We start from the raw sequence: 22749 nt of genomic DNA on the forward strand, positions 1-22749 counted from the left end.
TAAAAATTTCTATATTTATTTTCACACACACATATATATATATATATATATATATATATATATATATATATATATATATATATATATATATATATATATATAAAACTCTTAACATTGTAATGACCCACTAATAAAAAAAACCATTGTCATGTACCTAAATAAATAAATACTCATCTATCCCTTTAAGTTTAAATACTTTAAATCATTCAAAATATGATGTAAGAATTTTAAATAAGTGGAATTAAGAAGTACATTCCTCTTCTACCTGTTTTATTAAAGCACAAGAGTAGGAATCAATCAATTAGTCATTTTAATTTATCCAACACCTACCTTACCCTACTATACCTTGCTAATTTAATTGCTTGTCTCATTACTCATTAGACCAGCTAAATTGCTACATTTGGTTGAGCTTGGTTTGTGTCCTCATCGAATTTGATTCACTTGTTTCGTTTTGATCAAATAAATTGGGATTTCAGGAGTATACTTCCTCTTTGCCTGTGCTCGCATTCGTTTGACGAGTATTCTTTGCCTTTTCCGCTATCATGCCAACATCGAGTACACAGCAAACAACATTTGCAAAAACCTTAATCTCAAAAGATTAAAACCGGCTACAACATTCAACACACAAGACTAATATGAGAAGAGAAAATATATGAGCTATGTAGTGCCATAAACAGGTCTAAAGATCGGCCCCTCCGTTGCTCGAAATAGATTTTTCCCACATGAAATTCAATGTCAAAAACAAGAAATGAATGTTGAAAGTTAACGAAGAAACAGACCATATTTCTTGGATCCTTACTTCATGCTTCATCAAGCCCATAGTCCTCGCCAAAATATGTGTCGACCAATCCATTTGCAATATTTCTAAGGTCTTCATTATCATGAAATTGAAATCGTTCCATAGCTTCGATGCCATCCTCTTTTTCTACAAGCTTCGGTCCCTCACCGTTAGGCATTCCTCTAAGCACCTATGGACACACAAACTCAAAAAATTTAGAAACTTGCGAAACAAATAATTCATAGGACACTGTTTAAAGGCCTATGACAAAACCAGATTGTATATGTCGGCATCAAAATGAAAAGCTTGGGTTGCGCTTTTAGTAGCTTTGAATTTTAGTCAAGTGATTTGCAACAATTCCTCTATTGCATCTCTTTGTACTGATTTGCAATAACCTAACATTTTGATTTAGCAACAAAACATTCCATTACCCCGATGTCATTAAGTAGCTCCCACCCTAAAAATGAAATGCATCAAAAGTTCGGGAAATCATTCGTCACATATTATTTCTCCATGGCACTAATTATTAAAAACGGCAGCAAAGGTCCAGGGAAGGATCTTTCCGCCAAGGTGTAAGTAGGCAAACCTTACCCTACATTAATTATTCCCCAATCCCCATTAATATTTTTTTTATTATTGACCATAGCTTTTATGTCATGAGATTTTACAAGTTACATTTAAGAGTAAAATTGCAATTTTTAATGTGATACCAAACTTAGCGAATAAGCTCACCAGCTCCAGAAATTGCAGACCCAATCTCGCAGCCTCTAAATCAGCAGACCGGACAAGCTCAATGAAACCAGGAAGACATCCTCTGCTAACCAATGAAACCAGGTGTTCTACAATCAAATTTGACTTTCCAGAAGCATCTGCTGGGGCCACACAGATGTTACCAAGGACATAGGCTACTTCTTTCCTTACATCAAATGGTGCTGTAGAAAGAAGTCGCACTAACAGTGGTACTGCTTCACTGACATATACTAATCTCTTGTGTTCAATGGAGCCTGCAGCAATATTAGACAACACCCAAGCAGCCTCCTACAAGAAACGATACCTCTGTTAGGATGACAATTGTATCTCTCACTAACATTTTTAATAATCTTAGGTAGCAAAACTAAGAAAAGATCAACAATCCACTCTAATACTTCCCCCCTTTGAATGATTTGACAAAACAAGATTATCAAACACGTAACATATATTCAAAAATATCCTCAAAAAATAATTGAGGGGTCTAATTGAAAAATGCTGTACGAGGTAACAGAGGTCGGTTAATTTAATTTTTCTTATCTCTATGGAGGACCATACAAGAAGTATTAAAAGTTTGGAATTGACTTCTAATGTATGATTTTGAAAAATTAAAAGAATAGGGCAGTCTGTTGTCTCCATTTAGTCACTTCTGATGTTGGTCATTCTATGAGTTGTGTCCACTTGCATACTAATAACCCCTCAAAGTTGCAGATCTTGTGCACACTGCAAAGTAAGCTACACATTTTGACCTTGCCATAGGATATAGAATGACACTCGGTCATATCAAGTAGACAAAGAGGTTTGAGGGAATAGGATGTATGCAACCTTACCCTATTAATAACAAAGAGATTGTTTCAATTTATCCTTCATAACAAATCAGCTACAACATCACATAAACAAGAAATGCACATGATTGAAGAGCCACTTTACTATAATTTATCATAATCTAAATTCCAAACCCAAAGAATTTTAACTTTTTGGCTCCATTGAGAAAGCAAAAAATTGGAGGTGAGTATCAGATAAGGACACAAACAAACAAAACTGCATAAAGATACAGGAATGTATTTAGAATGAAACAAAAGAATTGAGAATGCACACCTTTTTAAGTACACGGTGTTCACTCCCTAGGCATTTTACTAGAGCAGCTACTAGTTTTTCTGTAAATGAGTCAAGACTTGCATATGTCATCCAGTGAACGGTTGATTATCTAGGGCAGTGAGAAAATGGAATGGGAGGAATATTTTTCTCATGAATTAAACTTAATACTTACCTGTAACTTCACTTCCAGCAATAAGAACTGTAGAAGATAAAGTTGCATCACCAGCAACAAGATTACCCAAACTTCTCAACACCTAATCCAATATTTGAATCAGAATACACAAAGAGAAGCAAACAAACATACATTGTACATATAGTGTTTAAAACAATAAGCAACCTGAGCAATCTATGCCACTAGTTTTTCTTTGAAACAAGTCTAAATAAGCAAACTGAGAAATCAATATAAAAAAAGCTTGAATATGATTTGTAAGTAAAGTGAGATAGATGGTAAGTATGAGTAGTAGTATTATAGGCTTGAAGTTGAGAATGCATCTTTTTTCTTCACCAGTTTGCCTTACTTATAGCCATCAACGTTGGCCACGACCCTTCAGTATTCTTGCCAAGAACAATGGATTCTTCAACAATAATAGGTTTATCCCTCTCTGATCTTATCTTGGCTTCTCAAGACCACAAAAACCACACATATGTGTCACACTAATACACACATTGACATGGAAAAATATAAATCCTAAACATGTAATGTTATAAAAATGTGGTCACATTTCATCATGTAAAAGAAAATAGGCATATTAAAGAATTAATGTGAAAGCATAAGGTCCCAATACCCCGTATTTTGATGATTGCTACAATCAGCTATAGTAAATTGTTTCAATTTATGATTGGTTAGTTTAAAGAGAGACCAATGAGCTTGGACCAAATGTATTTTGTGAGAGTAAAGTGGGAGGGTGTTATAGACTGGATTAGTCATTGCTCTAGATTATTAGTTTGTAGAAAACCTGTAGCAAGATACCAAGAACTGTATGAGTAGAGTGATTAAAATGAAAATTTAAATGGCTATGTGTTAGTGTAACTAAATTATTACAATTGAAAGATAAGACTACAAGCATTCGAGAGGCTAGCACTCTCCCAAGTCACGAGCATAATACCCACTAAATGTGTATACAATAACTCTGATGTCTTTCTCTACTCCCCCTTTCTTATTTATACTACTTTCCTTAACTAACTAAGTCATACTAATACCCTCATATCCCATATATGACAGATAGTCATGTAGCCCAAAATTCTAGGGCAATATAATTGGAAAACAACAAGGGAATATCACGCAAGTGCCAAATGGAAATTGGTTTTAGCACCTTAAACCCTATTGGTATCCTCAACTTGTCCATGTGGTAACTCAAAGAGTCTCAGTGTACATTTATCCAAAGCTTAAAAACATGGGTAACTAATAATCCAAGCACAAAGCTAATGTATGACCCACCAGCGAGTGGGAACAATGTGGGTACTTCATAATCTCAATGCATCTTGGTTGTTTGTAATGTATTTTTTACTTGATTGATTTAATCTCTATTCTCTACTTAATCAATTCTACTAACAAAAAATATCATTTTAATTTTTAAAAATGGCAATGGAAAAATTAACACTAATCATCTACTTCTCAAAATGAAATGATTATGTACATACTGGTATTAGCAATTGCACACTGTTAGATATTGTCAATCTTTCCACAAGAAGATGAACAAGATCGCTCTTAACCATCGTATTTGTAGCAATGTTTGAAAGGGCCGTAAGATACACAACCACCCAAGCAACTTCAGTCACCAGTTCCTCCTCTCTGAATACAACAAATAATTTAGTTATGAAGAGAAATTCCACAAGCAATCTAGTAGGTATAAATCAACGAGCACCCTTGAAGTGATTTTGAAATATATATATAAGTACTAAAAAATGAACCAATATCATTTTCAGAATATAGTTGGTTAATGTGTTACTGTAACCTTTGCAAACTTAGAATTTTCATCAACCAAGTCACTCCATACCAAAGGAATATGTTCAATGAAACATAAAAAAAAAATAAATCCAAGAGTTGATATACCTACAATCTCTTGTAATTCTGCTAGCCATTGCTCAATACAGAGACTGGTGCGTCCAGTGCAACTAGAAGCAAATTGAGAGTATGGGAATTGTAAAGGAAGCAGCCTCACTGGCACAGGTTATAAGGCTAATTGACTACTATGTCTACAATTACAACATGTTGTTATCTCAATGCCATTAAGTGGCCCCTACCTAGACGGGTTTAGAGGAATTGGATTTACGCAACCTTAATCTTGTAAAAACAAAGAGTTTGTTTACGATTGACCTTTGATAGCAAATATCATCATCAATTTTAGCTAAATAAGTGCACATGATTTGACCTACCATTTTACCATAATATTTTATACTCCAGAACCAAAGAACTAAAAATATTTGCCTCTTTGATTAATTTGCTATAAACCAAAGAGATACTACGTCAACAAGCCAAGCATTACTTTGCTAAGAAAACTAAAATGTTCACAAGCTATCAGAGTCACAAGATCTAAAAAATATCATGAAAACCCCTGAAAAAAGAATGGTTTCTTACGATTTTCTTAAATGCCGCATAATTGCATCAAGTACACCATTTATCTTGATGAGTTCAGTTACAGCTCTGGGATTTGGACCCTACATTTCATAAAACTGTAAATAACTTGAGATTAATATTAACAGAAGTCAATGCAGGATAAAACATGCAAAATTGGCGAAATTGGAGACATCAAAGCTCAACTGAGGAGCAGACCACCATCATTTCATTTGTAATAATGCAGCAATACATATCTAGGTGTACTTTTTAACAATTGTCACTTTTTTAATAATCTTTGGAACACTTCATCATTTTAAGTTAGACCAATTTTATGACTTGGAGAAAATAAGTTACCCACAATAAATTTGCGGAGCATATTGTTATGAAGTGGAAACCAGCCAGAGCTATTCAATTGAAGAAGTTTATACTGATTCTATAATAAAACCTGAAAAAGATTACAGAGATAAACATTTAGCTTTTGAGAGGCTTAAATTGCTCCTTAAGTAAACGGCATAACTAAAATCAACAACCACAATTTTCTCGTGTCTCTTCCTCGATGTATACAGTTCTGGTTCCCCCTAACTGAATTAATTATGTCAACCAACCAATAAAACATGGTAACAATCACGATTGCGCTAACAAACATTGTGATGTGTTCATGGAAGTGGTGCGGTTATGGTAAAGTCAACTAAAACACGGTGTTTTTACACCTTTACGATGCGGGAAATGTTGGTTCTGTTTTTTTGAAAACCTCTAAAATACGCCTGATGCGTAATTTGATGCAGCCTTATCTTTGTACTATGCACTATGCTTCTCTCACTACGCCAGATCATAACTCGTATAGTTGTATAATGGAAAATAGTTCTTGTTAAACAAGGATATCTAAATCATAGAGTGCGCGAAAGTCATGTCACAATAAACAAATTAGAAATTAGTCATTTCACCTAAAATAAAGTGATCTATTCTGCAATTATCAAGGTTATATGTATTTGATCTTTATCTTTCTAATCTAGTCTAAATAGTTCTGGTCTAATCATTCCAGTCGAGTCTGATTTTAACGGAAATAACTCTATTGATCTAGCCTGCAATAATCAAGGCTATATGTAGTTGATCTTAATCTTTCAACTCTATATGTAGTTGATCTTAATCTTTCTACTATAGTCTGAATAGTTCTGGTCTAATCATTCCAGTCGAGTCTGATTTCAGAGGAAATAACTTTTTTTAAAAAGATTATCAAGTGCGATCGAAATGTTTCTTATGTGAACCAAAATTTTCTAAGGTCACTGACGTGATCAAAATAAGGATAAATAATAAGTAAATGAAATAAGCTAAACTAGTTGAAGAGAACAAACCCTTATTCTCCCACAACAAACAGTATATCTTTGATGTTTTTTGCTAAAATAAAAGGTTAAATCTACCAATTTTAAATATAAATTACAATGGACATGAACACAATTGCCAAAATAAAATTATCATATAATTCTTAGTAGTACTTGTAACGAAACAAAATCTCAATTTAGACGAATACTAAAGTCATACAAGGTATGTTTGGAGCACACAACGGAAACGCTACATATAGACTTTTGATAGAACGTTAGTCTTGCTTTCTAAATTGACAATAATGCATGGTGAATGAGGGCAGTATCTATATTTGGAATATGTCATGTAGAATTTTGCTATGTCAGGAAGTTTATTTTCCATTCAACTACGTTACCCGAATGCCTTTAGTGGCTCCCACCTACACAGGTTTCGGGGGTCGAATGTATGCAACCTTACCTTTGTCACCAAGCTTGTTATGTCAGTAATTTTCTGTAATTGTATTTGTAACTGAGTTGCTTGTGAGAAAAGAAAGAGATATTAGTATTATAAAATCAATGGGGAGGGATAACTTCATTCACTTGGAATTTACAAAGTGTGTTTTACACATTGGGAACTTGGAGACCTCAAATGAATGACTCATCATCTTGTGAATCAAGAAATGATCAAATAAGCAAAACAGCTATAACTGCAGCATTTAGAAGGAAACACTTAATTGACCATGGCTTTAAGAGTTGAATCATAAACTAAAGAATCAAGAGAGCATAAACTTAGAAGCAGAACTTGCAGCTATCAGCTGCTGCATTAGGAAGACAACTCATTTTGTTGCCAGGACCATCAAATATCAGTTCAGCCTTCCAATATTTTCAATATATTTAAGATTTTAAGTGCTTCAAAGATTCAAGCATAAGAGATAAACCATCCTTCTAAAACTCCAAAACAGGTGATAATAAGAGTCGATGTCCATTAAATACAAATTTCTTATGGGAAAGTAACATAATGCGAATCAATCCAATTAGAATCAGATTCAAAAGAAAGTTCTAGTTCAATTCATCACATTGAGACACAAATAGTAACTTCAATATTATAGGCACAATACCTTGATAAGATTCGACAGGGCCCAAGCTGCCGTCCTCACAGTTGATCCCTTGTCCGGAAGTAACATTTTGGCAAGAGGTAACAATACCCCTTGCGACAGCAAAATATTTCTAAGGTCCTCTCCTTCACCAGCCACATTACCTATTGCCCATGCACACTGTTCAGCTACTGCCAAGGAACTCTTCTCTACACAGCATAAAATAAGAAATTAATAGTTAGTACTATGTAATATTAGCTTACAAAAGCAGCCAGACAACTGAAGCAATCTGCTAAAAATTGCCTAAAGACAATAATAAAGCTGCAAAGAAACCCAGTAAAAACAAAACATATGACAGCAGCACACATATTTGGATCAAAATGAGCACTGTTTTATCACTGGGCGCATATTTGGTATTTATACAAATTGGAAATATAGTCAATAGATTTTATAAGTTGTGCAATATAAATTGTATAATGAATTTAAAGGTAAATTAACTTGTCCTGTAAGTTTTTCACAGTTTCCCAATCTAATTCCATTTTCAAGGAAACAAAAAACTCAAAATTCGCAAGGACAACAAAGCACACTCTTATCATTTATTAGAGGATTCAACTGACTTAAAATTTACAAAGAAGTGTCGAAAAGGCATAAACTTCAGTATCATTTATACCTCTTAAATTCTTTTGGTACTTCAATTAATTCTTTTTAGCAAGCCAACAGTAACTATGCTAATTTCCCATCAGGAATTATGAAGATCTTAGAAAAAGGGCCACTAGATGAGATAGCAGAAAATAATACGCATGTGATTAAGCAGTCAGTCTATCCAAGGTGACATGACAATTCTAAATACATGAGGCACTTGAGGAGCTAGAGCTGCATCCAATCCTTCCAGAATAAACATGCACAACCAAAAAACCAAAAACGACTCTTTTGGTGAAAATCTCTTCAGTTACATTTCGCCGCATGCACCTTGTTCCATTGCCTCCAAACCCCCATCAATGTCCCCATTTGGAAGCTCCCTCATGAGGTGCACTTTATAAAACGAAGCAGAACAAGACCAGGATAAAAAAGGAGACTTGTGGATAAATTAAGAATATAAAATATATGTGGACAGAGAAGTAAGAGAAAATGTTAGCAAAGAACAAGAACAAAATTGATGACATTTGACAGAGAAGAGAAAAGCAAGTTCAGAAAGGAATTCAATTAGACGCCCAAAATGGAAGTGAGGAGATGGATTTGCGACACTAGGAGTCTCTCTACATCCTAAAGTTGCTAAAAGAACTAGGTACACTTGGGCATCATGTTAACATGAACCAGTAATCAATACCTAGTTGATAATGTCATTAAAAGAAGACACCACATTGCGTCACATCACATCATTATATAAAATATAAATTAAGTTTATGATTTTTGAATATAGTAAATGAAAAATAATTATTTTATCATAAACAAACAGCTTAATTTCCTTATAATAACCTACTATAAATTTGCAAATATAATAACAATCATAGCTGCTATCTAAAGAATCAAGCTACAGCAGATAGGAATTTGCGCTCAAGAGAAAATCCTAGCTCATAAACACAAAGAAAAAAAAGAACACGAACTGAAATCTAAACATCTAGTTCACATTGATTTCACTAACCAACCTCCAATATGTGCAATAAGCAAAGGCAATGCAGGGAGCAATGACTTTGTCTCTTCTGGTTGTCCAGCAGCAATGTTTGTAAGACACCAAGCTGCCTCCAGTAACTGTAACAGAGCAAGAATGAAAATTTAACCCCATAACTTAATTTAGGAATGAGGAAACAAGAAAGGATAGAAAATAAAGAAAGCTCCCTTTGATCCATCATATCAAAGTTTACCCTTAGAATTCCTATACTTTGAGATGGAATCAAATTCTTGCATAACAGCACGAAGCTAAAGAACGAGCATTACATATATGCTCAAACAACCCTTTCTAAAGATGAATTCTAAAACACCAAAACCTAGCCTAAATATTGCACTATATGCCACTTATACTTGGAGTGATCTATTTTAATTGGAGATAGGAATGAATTTCAGGAATGACTACAAACTTAAATTCCGCACACAATAGGAATCAAAATTTGGACTTGCAATTTTTAGCGAAGGATATGCCATTAAAAGTAACCTACGATAAATTTCCATAAGTTTTTCACATCAGAAATGTATATAATTAGATTTGAAATTGATTTATCTGTTATTACCTTACAGAACTCTGATCCCAAAACATTTCTGAGCATATATCATGTACTCTCTCTTCTCTTTATATATTCAACTAAAATAGCGTCGGTCAAAGACAAATAAAGTTTCAGTGAAGTGACTCGTAAAAATTCATACCCTAATAAGAGTGTAAAATATCTGACAGAAGTACATTAAGATAAAATAAAGAGTGAAGTAACAAACACTTGAAGATACTACATAAAGTAAGTACTGAACTAAGTTATCATGTATCTTCAAAGTGTTAGAGAGCCACTTTTCAAGTTCGAACGTACGATCAGGTTGGAAGAAGGGACGAAAATGGTTAGTTGGTATTGGTAACATACAGTCTTAACTTTTAAATCATCAAACAACTAGTTTCCAGGAGAAATTATCAGACTATCTTCTTTTCCTGATCTGAAGCTTATAAAACATTTAAACAAAAAATCACTAAAATGCGCAAGTTTTTTGCAGTTTTCTAACATTCAACTGTGATGGAAACATATAATGTTGGAAGGTGCTCTCTGAAGTAAGATATTTCTTTCACCATAGCCTAATGTCCCAACTCTCAGCTCCCAAGAATTCATAAATATCTGAAATTTTAAGACACTTATGTAGAAGTTTTTAACCACAATCATGCCTAGAGTTAGTAACAAAGATTCATTCAATGTATTATAGCTGCAAGGTGAAAAATAGTTTGTAAAATAACATCCATGAAAAGCTACCTGCTCATCTGGAGAACCAAATGAAAGGCACTGCACAAGAACAGGAATTGCTCCAGCTTTAAGTGCAACATCAACCGGGGGTAACTCAGATCTAGATAACAAACGTCTTAGCTCACGTAGGGCACTGATCCTCTTCATCTGTGCACCCTTTCCCCTATTATTTAGAGCAATAAGAATACAAAATGTTCAGTAGGGAAACTGACAAGTGACAATTTATGAAAAGCCTTAAAAGCAAACATACTGATATGCAACAGATGCTTTCAATTCATCAACAGCTGAAGAAGTCTGAGCATCCAGAATTGACTGCTCCTCATCAAGCATCATATCATTATCAGGCTCACCATCATCATCACCACCACCAACTCCGACCCTACAAAGCCGCTTAGTTCTAACAAGCATATCTCTCCTCTCTTTAGCAACAGCAACCGCATTCTGCCGTCTGCGTTGCGACGCCAAATTCCCAACTGAAATCAAGTCCATGCATTAAGTATCCTAACAGCATTTTGGAAAGTTCCAAATTGGGTTGTAGCATCTAAGCTAAACATTCATAAACCATAACCTAAACAAAACTCAAAAAAAAAAAAAAAAAAAACAATTCAGATTGCACAAGTAGCCAACTCAAAACACAATCATAATGGATTTTGCTCTGAATAAAAAAAATTAATGTAGTCCAGGCAGTCACCAGTGACATTTCAAAAATAATTATTCAAAAAACATTATATATGTGTGTTGTAACATAATAAAGTTGAATTTATCATTAAAAATTATTGTAAGGCGTATATACTGCTAGAACCCTAATAAAATTTCAGCCAACAAAAATCCATGAAAAAAAATTGCAATTCTTCTATTGGCAATCCTTTGAATAACGAAAATAGAACAATATCGATGATTGATGAATGATGAAAGACGAAAAGGACTTACCTGAAGATTTGATAGGATCCCTTTTTTGAGAAGTCAAGCTACCATCTGCCATTTTTATTCAGTTACAGAACAACTCCTGAATTCGAAAATTTTATCGCCAGATACAGTGCTGATAGTAGAGTTGTGATTGACGTTGATTCCGGTGGGTGAATTGAGTTTTGAGTTATTACCGTGGAAAACTTGTTTTTTTTACGAAATACACCGTTTTAATACTCTACAATCACTTTTAATTCTCATTGAACAACCCTTCTCACCTTTCACTTTTCCTAATTACCAAAATAACGCTTGTGTTTTAGCACTTTAACAATATTTTTATCCATTAAAATTATTCGCCTATTTTTCGACACGTAGATCGAAAAAATATTTAACGTCGTTTTTATCCATCATAATGATATTTGGTTAATTAATATAGTATCAGAGCCATCGTTACAAGAATGTCATGAGTTTAAAACTCAATTACCGAAAATTCCGCATTAGGTATTTGTGTTGCGTTCACAATTCTTGGGGTCGTGTTAAACTATATAATATATCTTGGGCCTCAACCATCAAGTTAAACTTTTGATTTAGTTGATTCCTTAACAAAATACGACAAGTTTTGTGGGATCGAAAGAGTAGGTTTGATTTAGGCTACAATCTAAACACTCTCTTGTACGACACCTCCCCTTGACTATCGTGTTACTAGAGATGTTCATTCAGATTATTAAGTCGATTTCATATCAAACCATTTAAATCGGTTCAAATCTGATTTGTATCCACAATAATATTTACACAATTGTAAATACTTTTAAAATCAGATAAATATCATATGAAATTGTGGGATCAAAATAACACTTTTATATATTTACACAAGTGTCTTGCTCTCTACGAAACTATCTTAGCAGAAGAATACTACTTTAATCAAAGTTAAGAACACAAATCCCAGCAATACTCACAAAACCTTAACCAAAGAGAAAAGGAAGAACAACAATCTAAGAATGAGTAACATCGGAACAGGCTACGATCTTTCCGTCACTACTTTCTCGCCAGATGGTCGAGTTTTCCAGATCGAGTATGCTGCTAAAGCTGTCGACAATAGCGGGTCTGCATTTTCTTTTCCATTCCCCCTTTTAATTTTCTAAATTAGATGCTATTTTTGATGCTAAGTTTTCAATTTCATTTTCGAATTGTTCAGGACTGTTATTGGTATCAAATGCAAGGATGGAATTGTTCTGGTAAATTATATTGATTTTTAAAGAGTATTAATCTGTGGGTTTGCTTTTTTTGATCTCGAATTTTGATGGGTTTTTGTTTGAATGTGTTATTGTTGATTAGGGTGTGGAGAAGCTTATACAATCGAAAATGATGTTACCGGGCTCAAATCGACGTGCTCACTCCGTTCATCGTCACACTGGCATGGTGATTGTCTCTCCCTTTTTCTTTTTCTGTTTTTTATTTGTATTGCAGGAGTTTTTTGATTGAACAACAAAAACAGAATCTGTTAGTACTTAGTATAGAAGAATGTAGTTTACAAGTTATGTTTTTAGGTTTTTAGTCCATTTGTTTTCCCCTTACCAACTCAAAAATAGGCCCTATTTATTATACACTTTATGCAATTGTGGACTAAAAACAAGTAATCTATTAAACTCAAGCAAAAGTAATGTAAACTAATATTTGATGGCCCATAAGTTTTGGTCTATGTGCGGTCATACACCTTTCACATGATTATTTAGTTCATATACAATTGCATATTGTGTTTTTCCACAATTTCTGATATGTGATATATATAATTGGTTTTGGGTAAAGCTAATTTGACCTCACCATTACCAAACTAGGTCACCATAAGTCTAGCCATTGGCCAGATTTTTTCAGTGTATCAAGTTCTGGGATAGTGAGATCAGAGAGGTACCGTGCTGGTGCCTTGGTGGGATGAGTTTTCAATGTGAGTAGTTTGAACAGCTTGCGAGTATTACAATTGAATGTTCTATTGATACCAATAATTTGGCTTTATACTCGTGTTTTTTTGGGTTGAAGTATCTTTAATTGTTAAAAATCACTTTGCAATTCAATGCCTGAGATTTAAGCATGTATAATGTGGCCACATGGTAGATCACAGTCCCTTGCATTTGAGATGGTTTGTATTTGTTTTCATGAGGTGGTTTACATTTTCACGATCTAATGTACGTCTTTGAGGGCCACATTTGCTTCCATTGTTCTTGCTTTATCTTTCTCATTGCTTTTCTGTGCATGATAGGATTTAAGAGACAGGAGTCTAATTCAACTTTCGCCTTTAGTTCTTTAGCCATTTTACTCATTAGCATCATGTGTAATGTTATTTTTTCTCCTTGACTTGCTATGTATTTGAATACATAACAGGCGGTTGCTGGATTAGCAGCTGATGGAAGGCAAATTGTTGCTCGTGCTAAATCAGAAGCTACAAATTATGAGAGGTTAGTGATGAAATGATGCTAAATGCTTATGTTTGTGTCATATGAGATCTTAGATACTCGATCAGTCTAAAACTTCAAAAAAGTACCTTTAGAAGTGCGCAGCCATAAGTTTAGTTTCAGTATTACAGTGAAGGGGTTGAAAACTTGCTTTTTTAGCTCCATCTTTAGTGAGATGAGCATTTAGTTGTTTCTCTGCCTTCTCTAGTATTGGCGGGAACATCTCAAGTGTGTTATTTCAAGTTTTGTTTTTTGGAAGAGCTTGATGTCTGATGCTTATTTGATGTTCTTATTTTAGACAACTATGAACACTTAATTTGTTTTAGTTTACAATTTGTAAGTGTCTGTTCTTTACCAATAGGGAATGGGTTTATTGTAGGACTTCAATATGTTATTTTTGATGCTAAGTTTTCACAATTTCATTTTCGAATTGTTCAGTTGCCCATTTTGCACCATTTTTGTTGATGAATGTTCAATTATGCAACTAGCTTACTTGAGCAATAATCATTTTTTTTTATGCATATACTGAGAACCTTATCTCTTTATTGCTTTCATGACATTTTTTTCTTTTTAGAATTCTTTTATGTAAATGGTACACACGCTCTTTTACGTTGTTTGTACGTTGAGCTTTAAGTTCCTTGTACTTTTTAAGCTACTTTTTTTCCTTGTGTTAAGAAAAGTAACATGTTAACTAATGAAAAAGTAGAAGTGGTGTGATTTGCCTGTTGTGGGAACTAGGACAACCTATAATGCAAGCTGATTGATATGAAGTTGATGTTAATATGATTGATTTATGTTTTGGGGCCGTTTATGCTGGAATAGCATTAGCTTACCGTTTTGTTCAGAGCTAACCCTGAAAATTTCTTTGCAGTGTCTATGGTGAAGCTATTCCAGTGAAGGAGCTTGCTGATCGTGTTGCTAGCTACGTGCATCTCTGCACGTTGTACTGGTGGCTCAGGTGCTTTTGAATATGGCAATTTTTCTTATTTTCTTATAAGTAATTACGACTTACAAGTCAAATTTATGAGTTTTTTTGGTTGATTTGTTGTACAGACCTTTTGGATGTGGAGTCATTCTTGGAGGTTATGATAGAGATGGACCACAATTATATATGGTTGAACCTTCAGGAATTTCATATGTAAGTTGACTATAACCGTCAAGCTTTCATACTTTTTTCATCTTATTGTACAAAGTTATTGTGTTTGTTCTACTTAGCATTTTGTTAAACTGATCTTGTTTTGATTTGATGTAGAGATATTTTGGCGCTGCAATTGGAAAGGGAAAGCAGGCTGCTAAGACGTAAGCTATATCTTCTTGCTTTTGGTGTGCTCAATACGGGCAAAAATTGGTTTATCTTTATCATATCAATAGGAATATTCTGGCAAGAAATTGTCATTTGTTCGCCTTAGCTTGGCATTAATTTAAAATTTTAGACTCCAGAGCTTTTGATGTTTCCAAATTCCTGGTGTTTAAAAAATATAAAAATAAAGGAAGGAAAACAATGGACGACAATGAGATTAGCTGTTATAATGCTTGTGCCTATCTTATTACATCTTTGTTTTCTTCTAGAAAGTAATTTAGGGTAATTTATGTGTCGCTAGATAGTGTAGATGTTATATTTTTCTCATACATTTTACATTCAAGTTGTCTCTAATTGACTTTGACTCCATAATAAAACCCATATGCATATTTTTATTGATTTCTTGTAGGGAAATTGAGAAGTTGAAGCTTTCAGAAATGTCTTGTAGAGAAGGGGTCATTGAAGTAGCAAAGATGTATGTGTTCCTCTCTTACGGAAATAATTTGCCCTTTGTTTTCTATTTATCTTTTGCCATTCTGATTTTCACATTTTCCCGGAAATTATATACACAATACACTTATGTAACTTGGGAGTTGGAGGTCTATACCCATTTTTATTTGCATTTGCATTTTATTGATGTGCGAGTATGCCTGTATGAGTGCAATACATTTTGTAGCTCTTTATCTACTTTCTTCATTTATATATATATGCACGTTGTTTCGTCGTACAAATTTAATAGTCTTCATCTATCATACACTACAAGAAAATCTTAGTTTTACAAATACCCGAATTGTTGCAAAAATGTAAGTGTGTTGCTGACGATTGGTCCTTCGTCACAAATCCATTTTCGCGACCAGTTTAGTTTGTTGGTAACATTTACTTTATCGGCCCTTTTGGTAGGTGGTAATAAACGTTGGTAATGGGAATAAAAGCTAGTGTAATTTTGGTTGAAAAATCTCTTGACTACCTTGATGGTCATGCTTGTCCAACTTCAATCATCTCATTTTCTTCATAAAATTCATTCCAATGCATTACCATTGGGATAGATGGTATTAGATGGTAATGAAAATTTGTAAACAAAAAAAACTTTTTTGTGATCAAAGTTTTATCACCATAGAAATGACACGGAACTTTTGATGAAATTTTACATTATAAATCATTCCCATTACCACTAACCAAACTGGGCCGTATGTACTTTGTGAGCAGTTGGTGTTGGAAGTTCAGATATTAGCGACAATGAAATCTCTTGACATATAGAACTACCCATGTGATGCATGTTATACTTTAAATTATCTCGTAACATTCCAATACTTCTTTTCATTTCAGCATATACAAAGTTCATGACGAAGCCAAAGACAAAGCTTTTGAATTGGAGATGAGTTGGGTTTGTGACGAATCAAAACGTGAACATCAAAAGGTACCTTAGGCTATTTTAAAATATCATTGATACCTTAATATGTTGTTGAAATTACATTATAGTTTTAGCCCGTCTTATATGAGACCGTCTCACGGTGAGACGACTTCAAAACAAGAAGCCTATAAGCTAAAAGTTTCTATGATTGGGTTATTTAACCCAAGTATGAGGCATGTCTCACAATGAGACTATCTCATACAAGAATTTGTACTATAGTTTTCGGAAAGCATCCAAATACATCTTCCAATGTCTGGCGTAGAGTATTTTCTGTACACTAGTTGGTTGCTCAATGTGTAATTGTTTTAACTTGTCAGGTTCCTGATGATCTTTTAGAAGAAGCCAAAGCTGCTGCAACTGCTGCGCTTGATGAAATGGACGCTGACTGATGTGTGGATGATGGAGCTACTAATAGAAAGCCCATGATCCATTTCGACTGTTCGATGGCTGGGTATCGACACTTGGTCCTTAGCAGTGCTGATAAAATTTGGGATTTCTATCAAGTACTTTTTATTTTTTAGATACTGTCTTTTTATAACTGTCAATTTTCACCCTGGAGTAATGGAGTTATAGTAAGCTGAGTAGGAGGAACATAATTTTCTTGTATTGGAAAAATTGGAAAATGACTTTACATGGTGATATTGACAGTGACAGTTGATGACTAATGAATTTGTGCTATAAATTTCTTTCTTTGCGAAATTCATTGTGGTGGTCGTATATCCTCGTAACATTAGTCCTAATAAACCCAGTTGGTTGGAAGGGTTGGGCTTGGGCTAAGAAGGTGTTCTCGTCAACTTATTTTTTTTTGACTTATTACTTATTCTTATTGGAATCAGATCAGACCAGACCAGATCAGATCAGAACTATTCAGATCAGATCAGATCAGATCAGATCAGAACTATTTAGATCAGATCAGAAAGTTTCAGATCAAACCAGACCAGACCAGACCAGATCATATCAGATCAGATCAAACCATACCATTATTATTATTATTATTATTATTATTATTATTATTATTATAACAATAATATTATTATTATTATTATAAATCATCGACACATATACATTAATGAGGTTAAGAAAGAGGTCCGAGGTCCACCAGGAGTATAACACTATGGAGTCATAGTTTGTTTGAACTAAAATTTATGTTTCCACATCCACCTCCAGGTATTACACAACAATTTCATATTCATATAATCCATGTTTAAATATAAATGTCTAACTATTGTTATAAATTTAGGAAAATACTATTTGGTCGATTCCGGATATCCTAACACTCTTGGATACCTCAGTCCAATAAAACATGATGGTATTAGATATCATATGCCTCAGTTTCGTTTTGGTCCACCTCCTACGGGGATGTTTGAACATTTTAATTACAGACACTCATCCTTGCGTACGACAATTGAGAGATGCTTTGGAATGCTAAAAAATCAATGGAAGATATTAAAAAATATGCCTAGTATGGAGATCAAATATCAGTTGGCTATTATGGTGTCAACATTTACGCTTCATAATTTTATTCGCCTACATCAATTAGGTATCCAAATATCAAGTGGGGTTAACATTGAACCAAGAAGTGATACCAACATGTTTAACACAGAGCACAAGAATGAAATGGATAGAATCCAACTAAATATAGCCAACGATATTTGGGCATCAATTCAAAGAGAAGCAGAAACATCGTAGTTTTTGATGTTTAATTTGTAGAATGTAATGTATATTATTATTAGATGGAGAAACTATGTAGTATGTAATATTAATAATAAGACATAATAATAATAATAATAATAATAATAATAATAATAATAATAATAATAATAATGATAATAATGATAATGATAATAATAATAATAATAATAATAATAATAATAATAATAATAATAATAATAATAATAGTAAAAATAAATAATAATAATCATAATAATAATAATAATAATAATAATAATAATAATAATAATAATAATAGTAAAAATAAATAATAATAATAATAATAATAATAATAATAATAATAATAATAATAATAATACTAATAATAAAAATAATAATAGTAAAAATAAATAATAATAATAATAATAATAATAATAATAATAACAATAATAATAATAATAATAATAATAATAAATAAATAAATAATAATAATAATTATAATAATAATAATAATAATAATAATAATAATAATAATAATAATAATAATAATAATAATAATATCAGATTCAATCAGATCAGACGAAGAAAACAGATCCTAAGTCTATCCAAAATTTTGTGAAAATTATAAAAGTATTAATATATAAAGATGTTACATTAAAATGAATTGAATAAAATTTAACGTTTTTCTTTACACAAGCGATTTCATGAATGATTTTCCCTTTAACATGACCTCAAATGAGACAAGTTTTTTATTAACATTCATCCACAAACTTGACATGTTTTAACAAATTTGACTAATTAATTTCAGATTTTTTGAAAAGATTCAATATTCAAGACAACAGTTAGAAATTCAATTCAGGAAGAGTATTTTAAATTTAAACAAAGGATAAACAATTTATTACTATATTTATAATTTATAATTTTGATTAATTAGGTAATGAGTTAGGATTTCCAACAATCATTTGGGGAACCCACCATAAGCACCTTAAGCAATCTAATACAAATTAATGAATATATTATTAATTAATGCTCATCTCCATCCAAAACATATGTTCTTGTTTAATTAAAATAATAATAAACTCATGAAATGACAAACACATTAGAGCAGTCAGAAAGTATCCAAACCTCACCATAAATTAATACCTTATTCTGTACAAAAATTGCGAAAATGTTGAATATATCTTTAATAATATATGTCATGACAACACCATTTTTTTGTTTTTGCCTAATTATTTTAATCAATTTCGCAGACCCTCATAGTTAAAATCATGAGTCCACCACTTATACAAAAGTGAAACGTATCTTTGGGACTAGAGGTGTTCATTCGGGTCATTAGGTCAATTTCGGTTCAGGTGTTTCGAGCCAGTTTAAAATCGGGTCTTGTGTCCACATTGATTTCTACATTAGTTCAAATTCATTTTGATGTCGAGTCAAGTCGGGTTTGGTTTTAAGGTAGTGTAAATATGGGGTTATAAAGTATGTTTTAAACACCTCGATTTGGGACAGAGTTATCATTCAGTCATGTGTTAGCCAGTCCCCATCATACTTATATACTCCTTTAAAACAAAGCTTTCAGTCCTTAGATCATGAACTTTTCTCCCATATCACAAGTATACAATGTCACCTACAACTAATTTCAACTGTTATACATAATAATCCTACTTCACAGATCCAAATTGTATCCTGTAATCACCTTAGATTCGGATAAATGGGATCCATCGAACGCTCGAAGAAGCATGTTCATGTATGGAAGAAAGCCATAATCCATTTCTTGCTATGTTTTGTGATGGGATTCTTCACTGGCTTTGCTCCTACACGAAAACCGCCTTTTACAAGCCTTAATTCGTTAGACACGACTTATAATCAGTCCATGGAGATTGCAACGAGGCCAAACACAAGCAGTGCTATAAACCGAAGCCTGTCAGAACCATTAGACGATATCAGTACATCGAAAGATGCGCATTCGTATGAAACGAAAGCATATGAAGACGATGAGATGCACAAGAATTTGAGCTCGAGGAAACAAATTATAGTGATAACTCCTACAAATGATGAGGATCGTCTAAAGGGTGTTTTATTGGCGAACACTCTGAAGTTGGTGCCTCCACCACTGTCGTGGATTGTGGTGGATTCGCAACTCGAGTCTTCAGATGTATCGGATATAGTTTGGAGAAGTGGGGTGATGTATCGGCATTTGCTGTTTAAGGAGAATATAACAGATTATAGTGCGGAAATGGATCACCAACGCAATCTTGCGCTTAAACATGTTGAGGATCATCGCTTGAGTGGAATCGTGCACTTTGCTAGCCTCTCCAATGTCTATGATCTCGCGTTTTTCGATGAGATTCGAGCTATCGGGTATAAATTCTTTCTCTTCTCTTTTCTAGTGCTACATTCTTGAAAATATAAGTGTCAGCCCCTTAATATCCTATTACCATTCAAGTACACCCCTTTTACATCTCTTAATCCGTATTGCCGATTGCGCGTTCTAACAACAATGCCAGGCCTTAATCCCAAAAGATAAGGTCAGCTACATGAACCAATGGTCTTCCGTATGAATTAATCCTATCCATTTATTTTGATTTTCTACCATCTCAACCTGTAAATCTAAATCCTTTGTATCTTCCAACAAATGACTAAACGTAAATTTCAGTACAGTACACCTAAAACGAAAACTCACTCCAAGAACAGTCCCCAGAAGATCACACAATGGAGTATTTTAGATTAGATGTTATGCCACTTAACTGATAACAATTCTCCTACGCTATGTTCTCTAAAAGTGTTCAAACAGACCCGATGACCCGAATCTTACCCGACCTTATAATTGAACTTTATTTGACCCGAATTCAACAATGATTTACAATTATGTAAATAACAATATGGACACAAACTCGATTTCAAACCAACTCGAAATCAACCTGATGACCTGAATGAACACCTCTAATGTTCTCTATGCTCGACTCATCTCGAGCCCACCCCTAAAACATCAAAATCAAAAGGTGAATTAAGTGTTTTAAGAACATTTAGTTTCTCCATATACTGAAGTCCAACTAACTAAGGTGATTGAGCAGGACATTTGGAACATGGCCAATAGCAAAACTGTCTAACAAAGAGGAGAAAAATGATAATTGAAGGGCCAGTATGTGAAGCTTCCCAAGTAGTAGGATGGCATCTCAATGGCATACATAAGGAGGCAGAGGCATTAGCCCGTCATACCTCCAGTTTCGGTTTTAATAGTTCGATCCTCTGGGATCCCGAACGATGGGGTCGCCTCCCTTCCGCGGAGGCGACCAAACAGGTTATTACTCTCCTCTCCTGCACACCCCCTTCAACATATCTTGTCATACACATTTTTATACTTACACCTGATAAATTTGGGCTTATACGCGACATGACCCACATAAGAGGAGAGCTGACTGCATATAAGCCCGATGAAGTTTCATCCTGAAACCAATTGGTAATATGAGGAGTTAGGAGTAGCCCATCAAGCTTATATGTTAGTCAACCTCTTTCTAATTGTTCAATGTGGGATCATATGTGGGTTATGTACCAACAACACCTACATAGCCAACCTTAATATTTTATCAACAGTCTGGTGTTATTAGCCTATCAAGCTTATATGTTAGTCAGCCTGCTTTGTTTTTGGTCTGACCCATTTTCAACCGGTCCCTACAAAACCCTTCAAAACAGGCCGGATATGGACTCAAAGTGAAGCTCGGCCCGTTGAGACCCCTAGATGCAACCTATATCATACTTAATTTAACAATCATTAATGCCATTTCTAAACAAAGATTAATGCAAAGACTAAAAATTGGCGGATATGTCGGATGGGAAATAAACTTTTTTATTCGGGGGTAAGACTGCATAATCCCCGACAGACAAGGGGGAGAGGAATTAATCCTTCCTATAAATGATGAGAATCAAACCCCTATTACAACGGTTGAAGGCTCCACAAAAAAAAAAAAAAAACTAATTACATTGTTTTCTTGTTGAGAATTCACTCAAATTTGTGAGACAACCACTTATTGAAGCTGAGAGCAAAATTAAAGGAGTACCATCACAATTTGTTCCAACGTAAACATTTGGCAGCTCCATCTGCCTTCCAATATTGTAAGAGTTAGTCATGCTCCATATTCTAACTTTGATGGTAGGCAAAGATAATGAACCATAACAAACATGGGTACCTTAGAATTCATTCATTCTTAAGCTTTTCCTCTACATTTTTTGCAATCAACTCTTGGATAGATTCTTTTGGCTTAGCAATGTAATTTACTAAATAAAACCATATGGAACTCAATGGTATATAAATTTTCATGGTGATTTGTTTTTATTCAGCTTTTCAAAATTCCTTCAACACATCATTAAGACTTCAAGTACATAAAGATTATGAGCTCTTTGGTTTTGGTTTTGCATCATGTGCACCTTTATTTTTGTGAAGTTGCTGATGATGTGCTGGTCAATCAGAAATAACATCCTACACTAACAAGGGTAAGATTGTGTTATTGAATAAATAAGAGAACTCACCCAAGA

At 33.7% G+C, this 22749-nt stretch overlaps 3 protein-coding genes and 1 pseudogene across 3 annotated transcripts; 3 read left to right on the forward strand and 1 right to left on the reverse strand.

Annotated features, from left to right (window-relative positions):
• Positions 1-109: 109 nt before the first annotated feature.
• LOC130827637 (importin subunit alpha-9) lies at positions 110-11663 on the reverse strand. Its single transcript, XM_057693414.1, has 11 exons — positions 11436-11663; positions 10756-10978; positions 10515-10668; positions 9219-9321; positions 7597-7781; positions 5202-5281; positions 4265-4415; positions 2796-2877; positions 2624-2682; positions 1511-1816; positions 110-968 (listed from the first exon to the last, which is right to left on the reverse strand). Exons 1-11 carry the CDS (start codon positions 11485-11487, stop codon positions 801-803), a joined length of 1563 nt encoding a protein of 520 aa, XP_057549397.1. The 5' UTR covers positions 11488-11663; the 3' UTR covers positions 110-800.
• A 603-nt stretch (positions 11664-12266) lies between these two features.
• Positions 12267-17268, forward strand: LOC130827638 (proteasome subunit alpha type-3). The gene is made up of 10 exons (XM_057693415.1): positions 12267-12513; positions 12607-12646; positions 12747-12830; positions 13788-13861; positions 14730-14816; positions 14912-14996; positions 15111-15157; positions 15568-15633; positions 16485-16575; positions 16887-17268. The coding sequence occupies exons 1-10, from the start codon at positions 12410-12412 to the stop codon at positions 16956-16958; spliced, it is 750 nt and encodes a 249-aa protein (XP_057549398.1). The 5' UTR covers positions 12267-12409; the 3' UTR covers positions 16959-17268.
• Positions 17192-18258, forward strand: LOC130826685 (uncharacterized). The gene is made up of 2 exons (XM_057692251.1): positions 17192-17222; positions 17810-18258. The coding sequence occupies exons 1-2, from the start codon at positions 17192-17194 to the stop codon at positions 18256-18258; spliced, it is 480 nt and encodes a 159-aa protein (XP_057548234.1).
• A 1624-nt stretch (positions 18259-19882) lies between these two features.
• LOC130827640 (beta-1,4-xylosyltransferase IRX9-like) lies at positions 19883-22563 on the forward strand (annotated as a pseudogene).
• Positions 22564-22749: the final 186 nt, after the last annotated feature.

Source organism: Amaranthus tricolor, chromosome 11 (assembly GCF_026212465.1).
Source record: "Amaranthus tricolor cultivar Red isolate AtriRed21 chromosome 11, ASM2621246v1, whole genome shotgun sequence".
Classification (NCBI taxonomy): Eukaryota; Viridiplantae; Streptophyta; class Magnoliopsida; order Caryophyllales; family Amaranthaceae; genus Amaranthus; species Amaranthus tricolor.

Coding starts and splice junctions, on each gene's coding strand:
- LOC130827637 (XM_057693414.1), bottom strand. CDS start 11,487: ATGGCAGATGGTAGCTTGACTTCTCAAAAAAGGGATCCTATCAAATCT. Junction 7,782..9,218: donor GCTTATTGCACATATTGGAG/GTTGGTTAGTGA, acceptor TATGCTGTGTAG/AGAAGAGTTCCTTGGCAGTA. Junction 2,683..2,795: donor TGCTGGAAGTGAAGTTACAG/GTAAGTATTAAG, acceptor ACTCATTTACAG/AAAAACTAGTAGCTGCTCTA.
- LOC130827638 (XM_057693415.1), top strand. CDS start 12,410: ATGAGTAACATCGGAACAGGCTACGATCTTTCCGTCACTACTTTCTCG. Junction 14,817..14,911: donor ACGTTGTACTGGTGGCTCAG/GTGCTTTTGAAT, acceptor TTTGTTGTACAG/ACCTTTTGGATGTGGAGTCA. Junction 16,576..16,886: donor CAAAACGTGAACATCAAAAG/GTACCTTAGGCT, acceptor TTAACTTGTCAG/GTTCCTGATGATCTTTTAGA.
- LOC130826685 (XM_057692251.1), top strand. CDS start 17,192: ATGACTTTACATGGTGATATTGACAGTGACA. Junction 17,223..17,809: donor TGGTGATATTGACAGTGACA/GTTGATGACTAA, acceptor TTATAAATTTAG/GAAAATACTATTTGGTCGAT.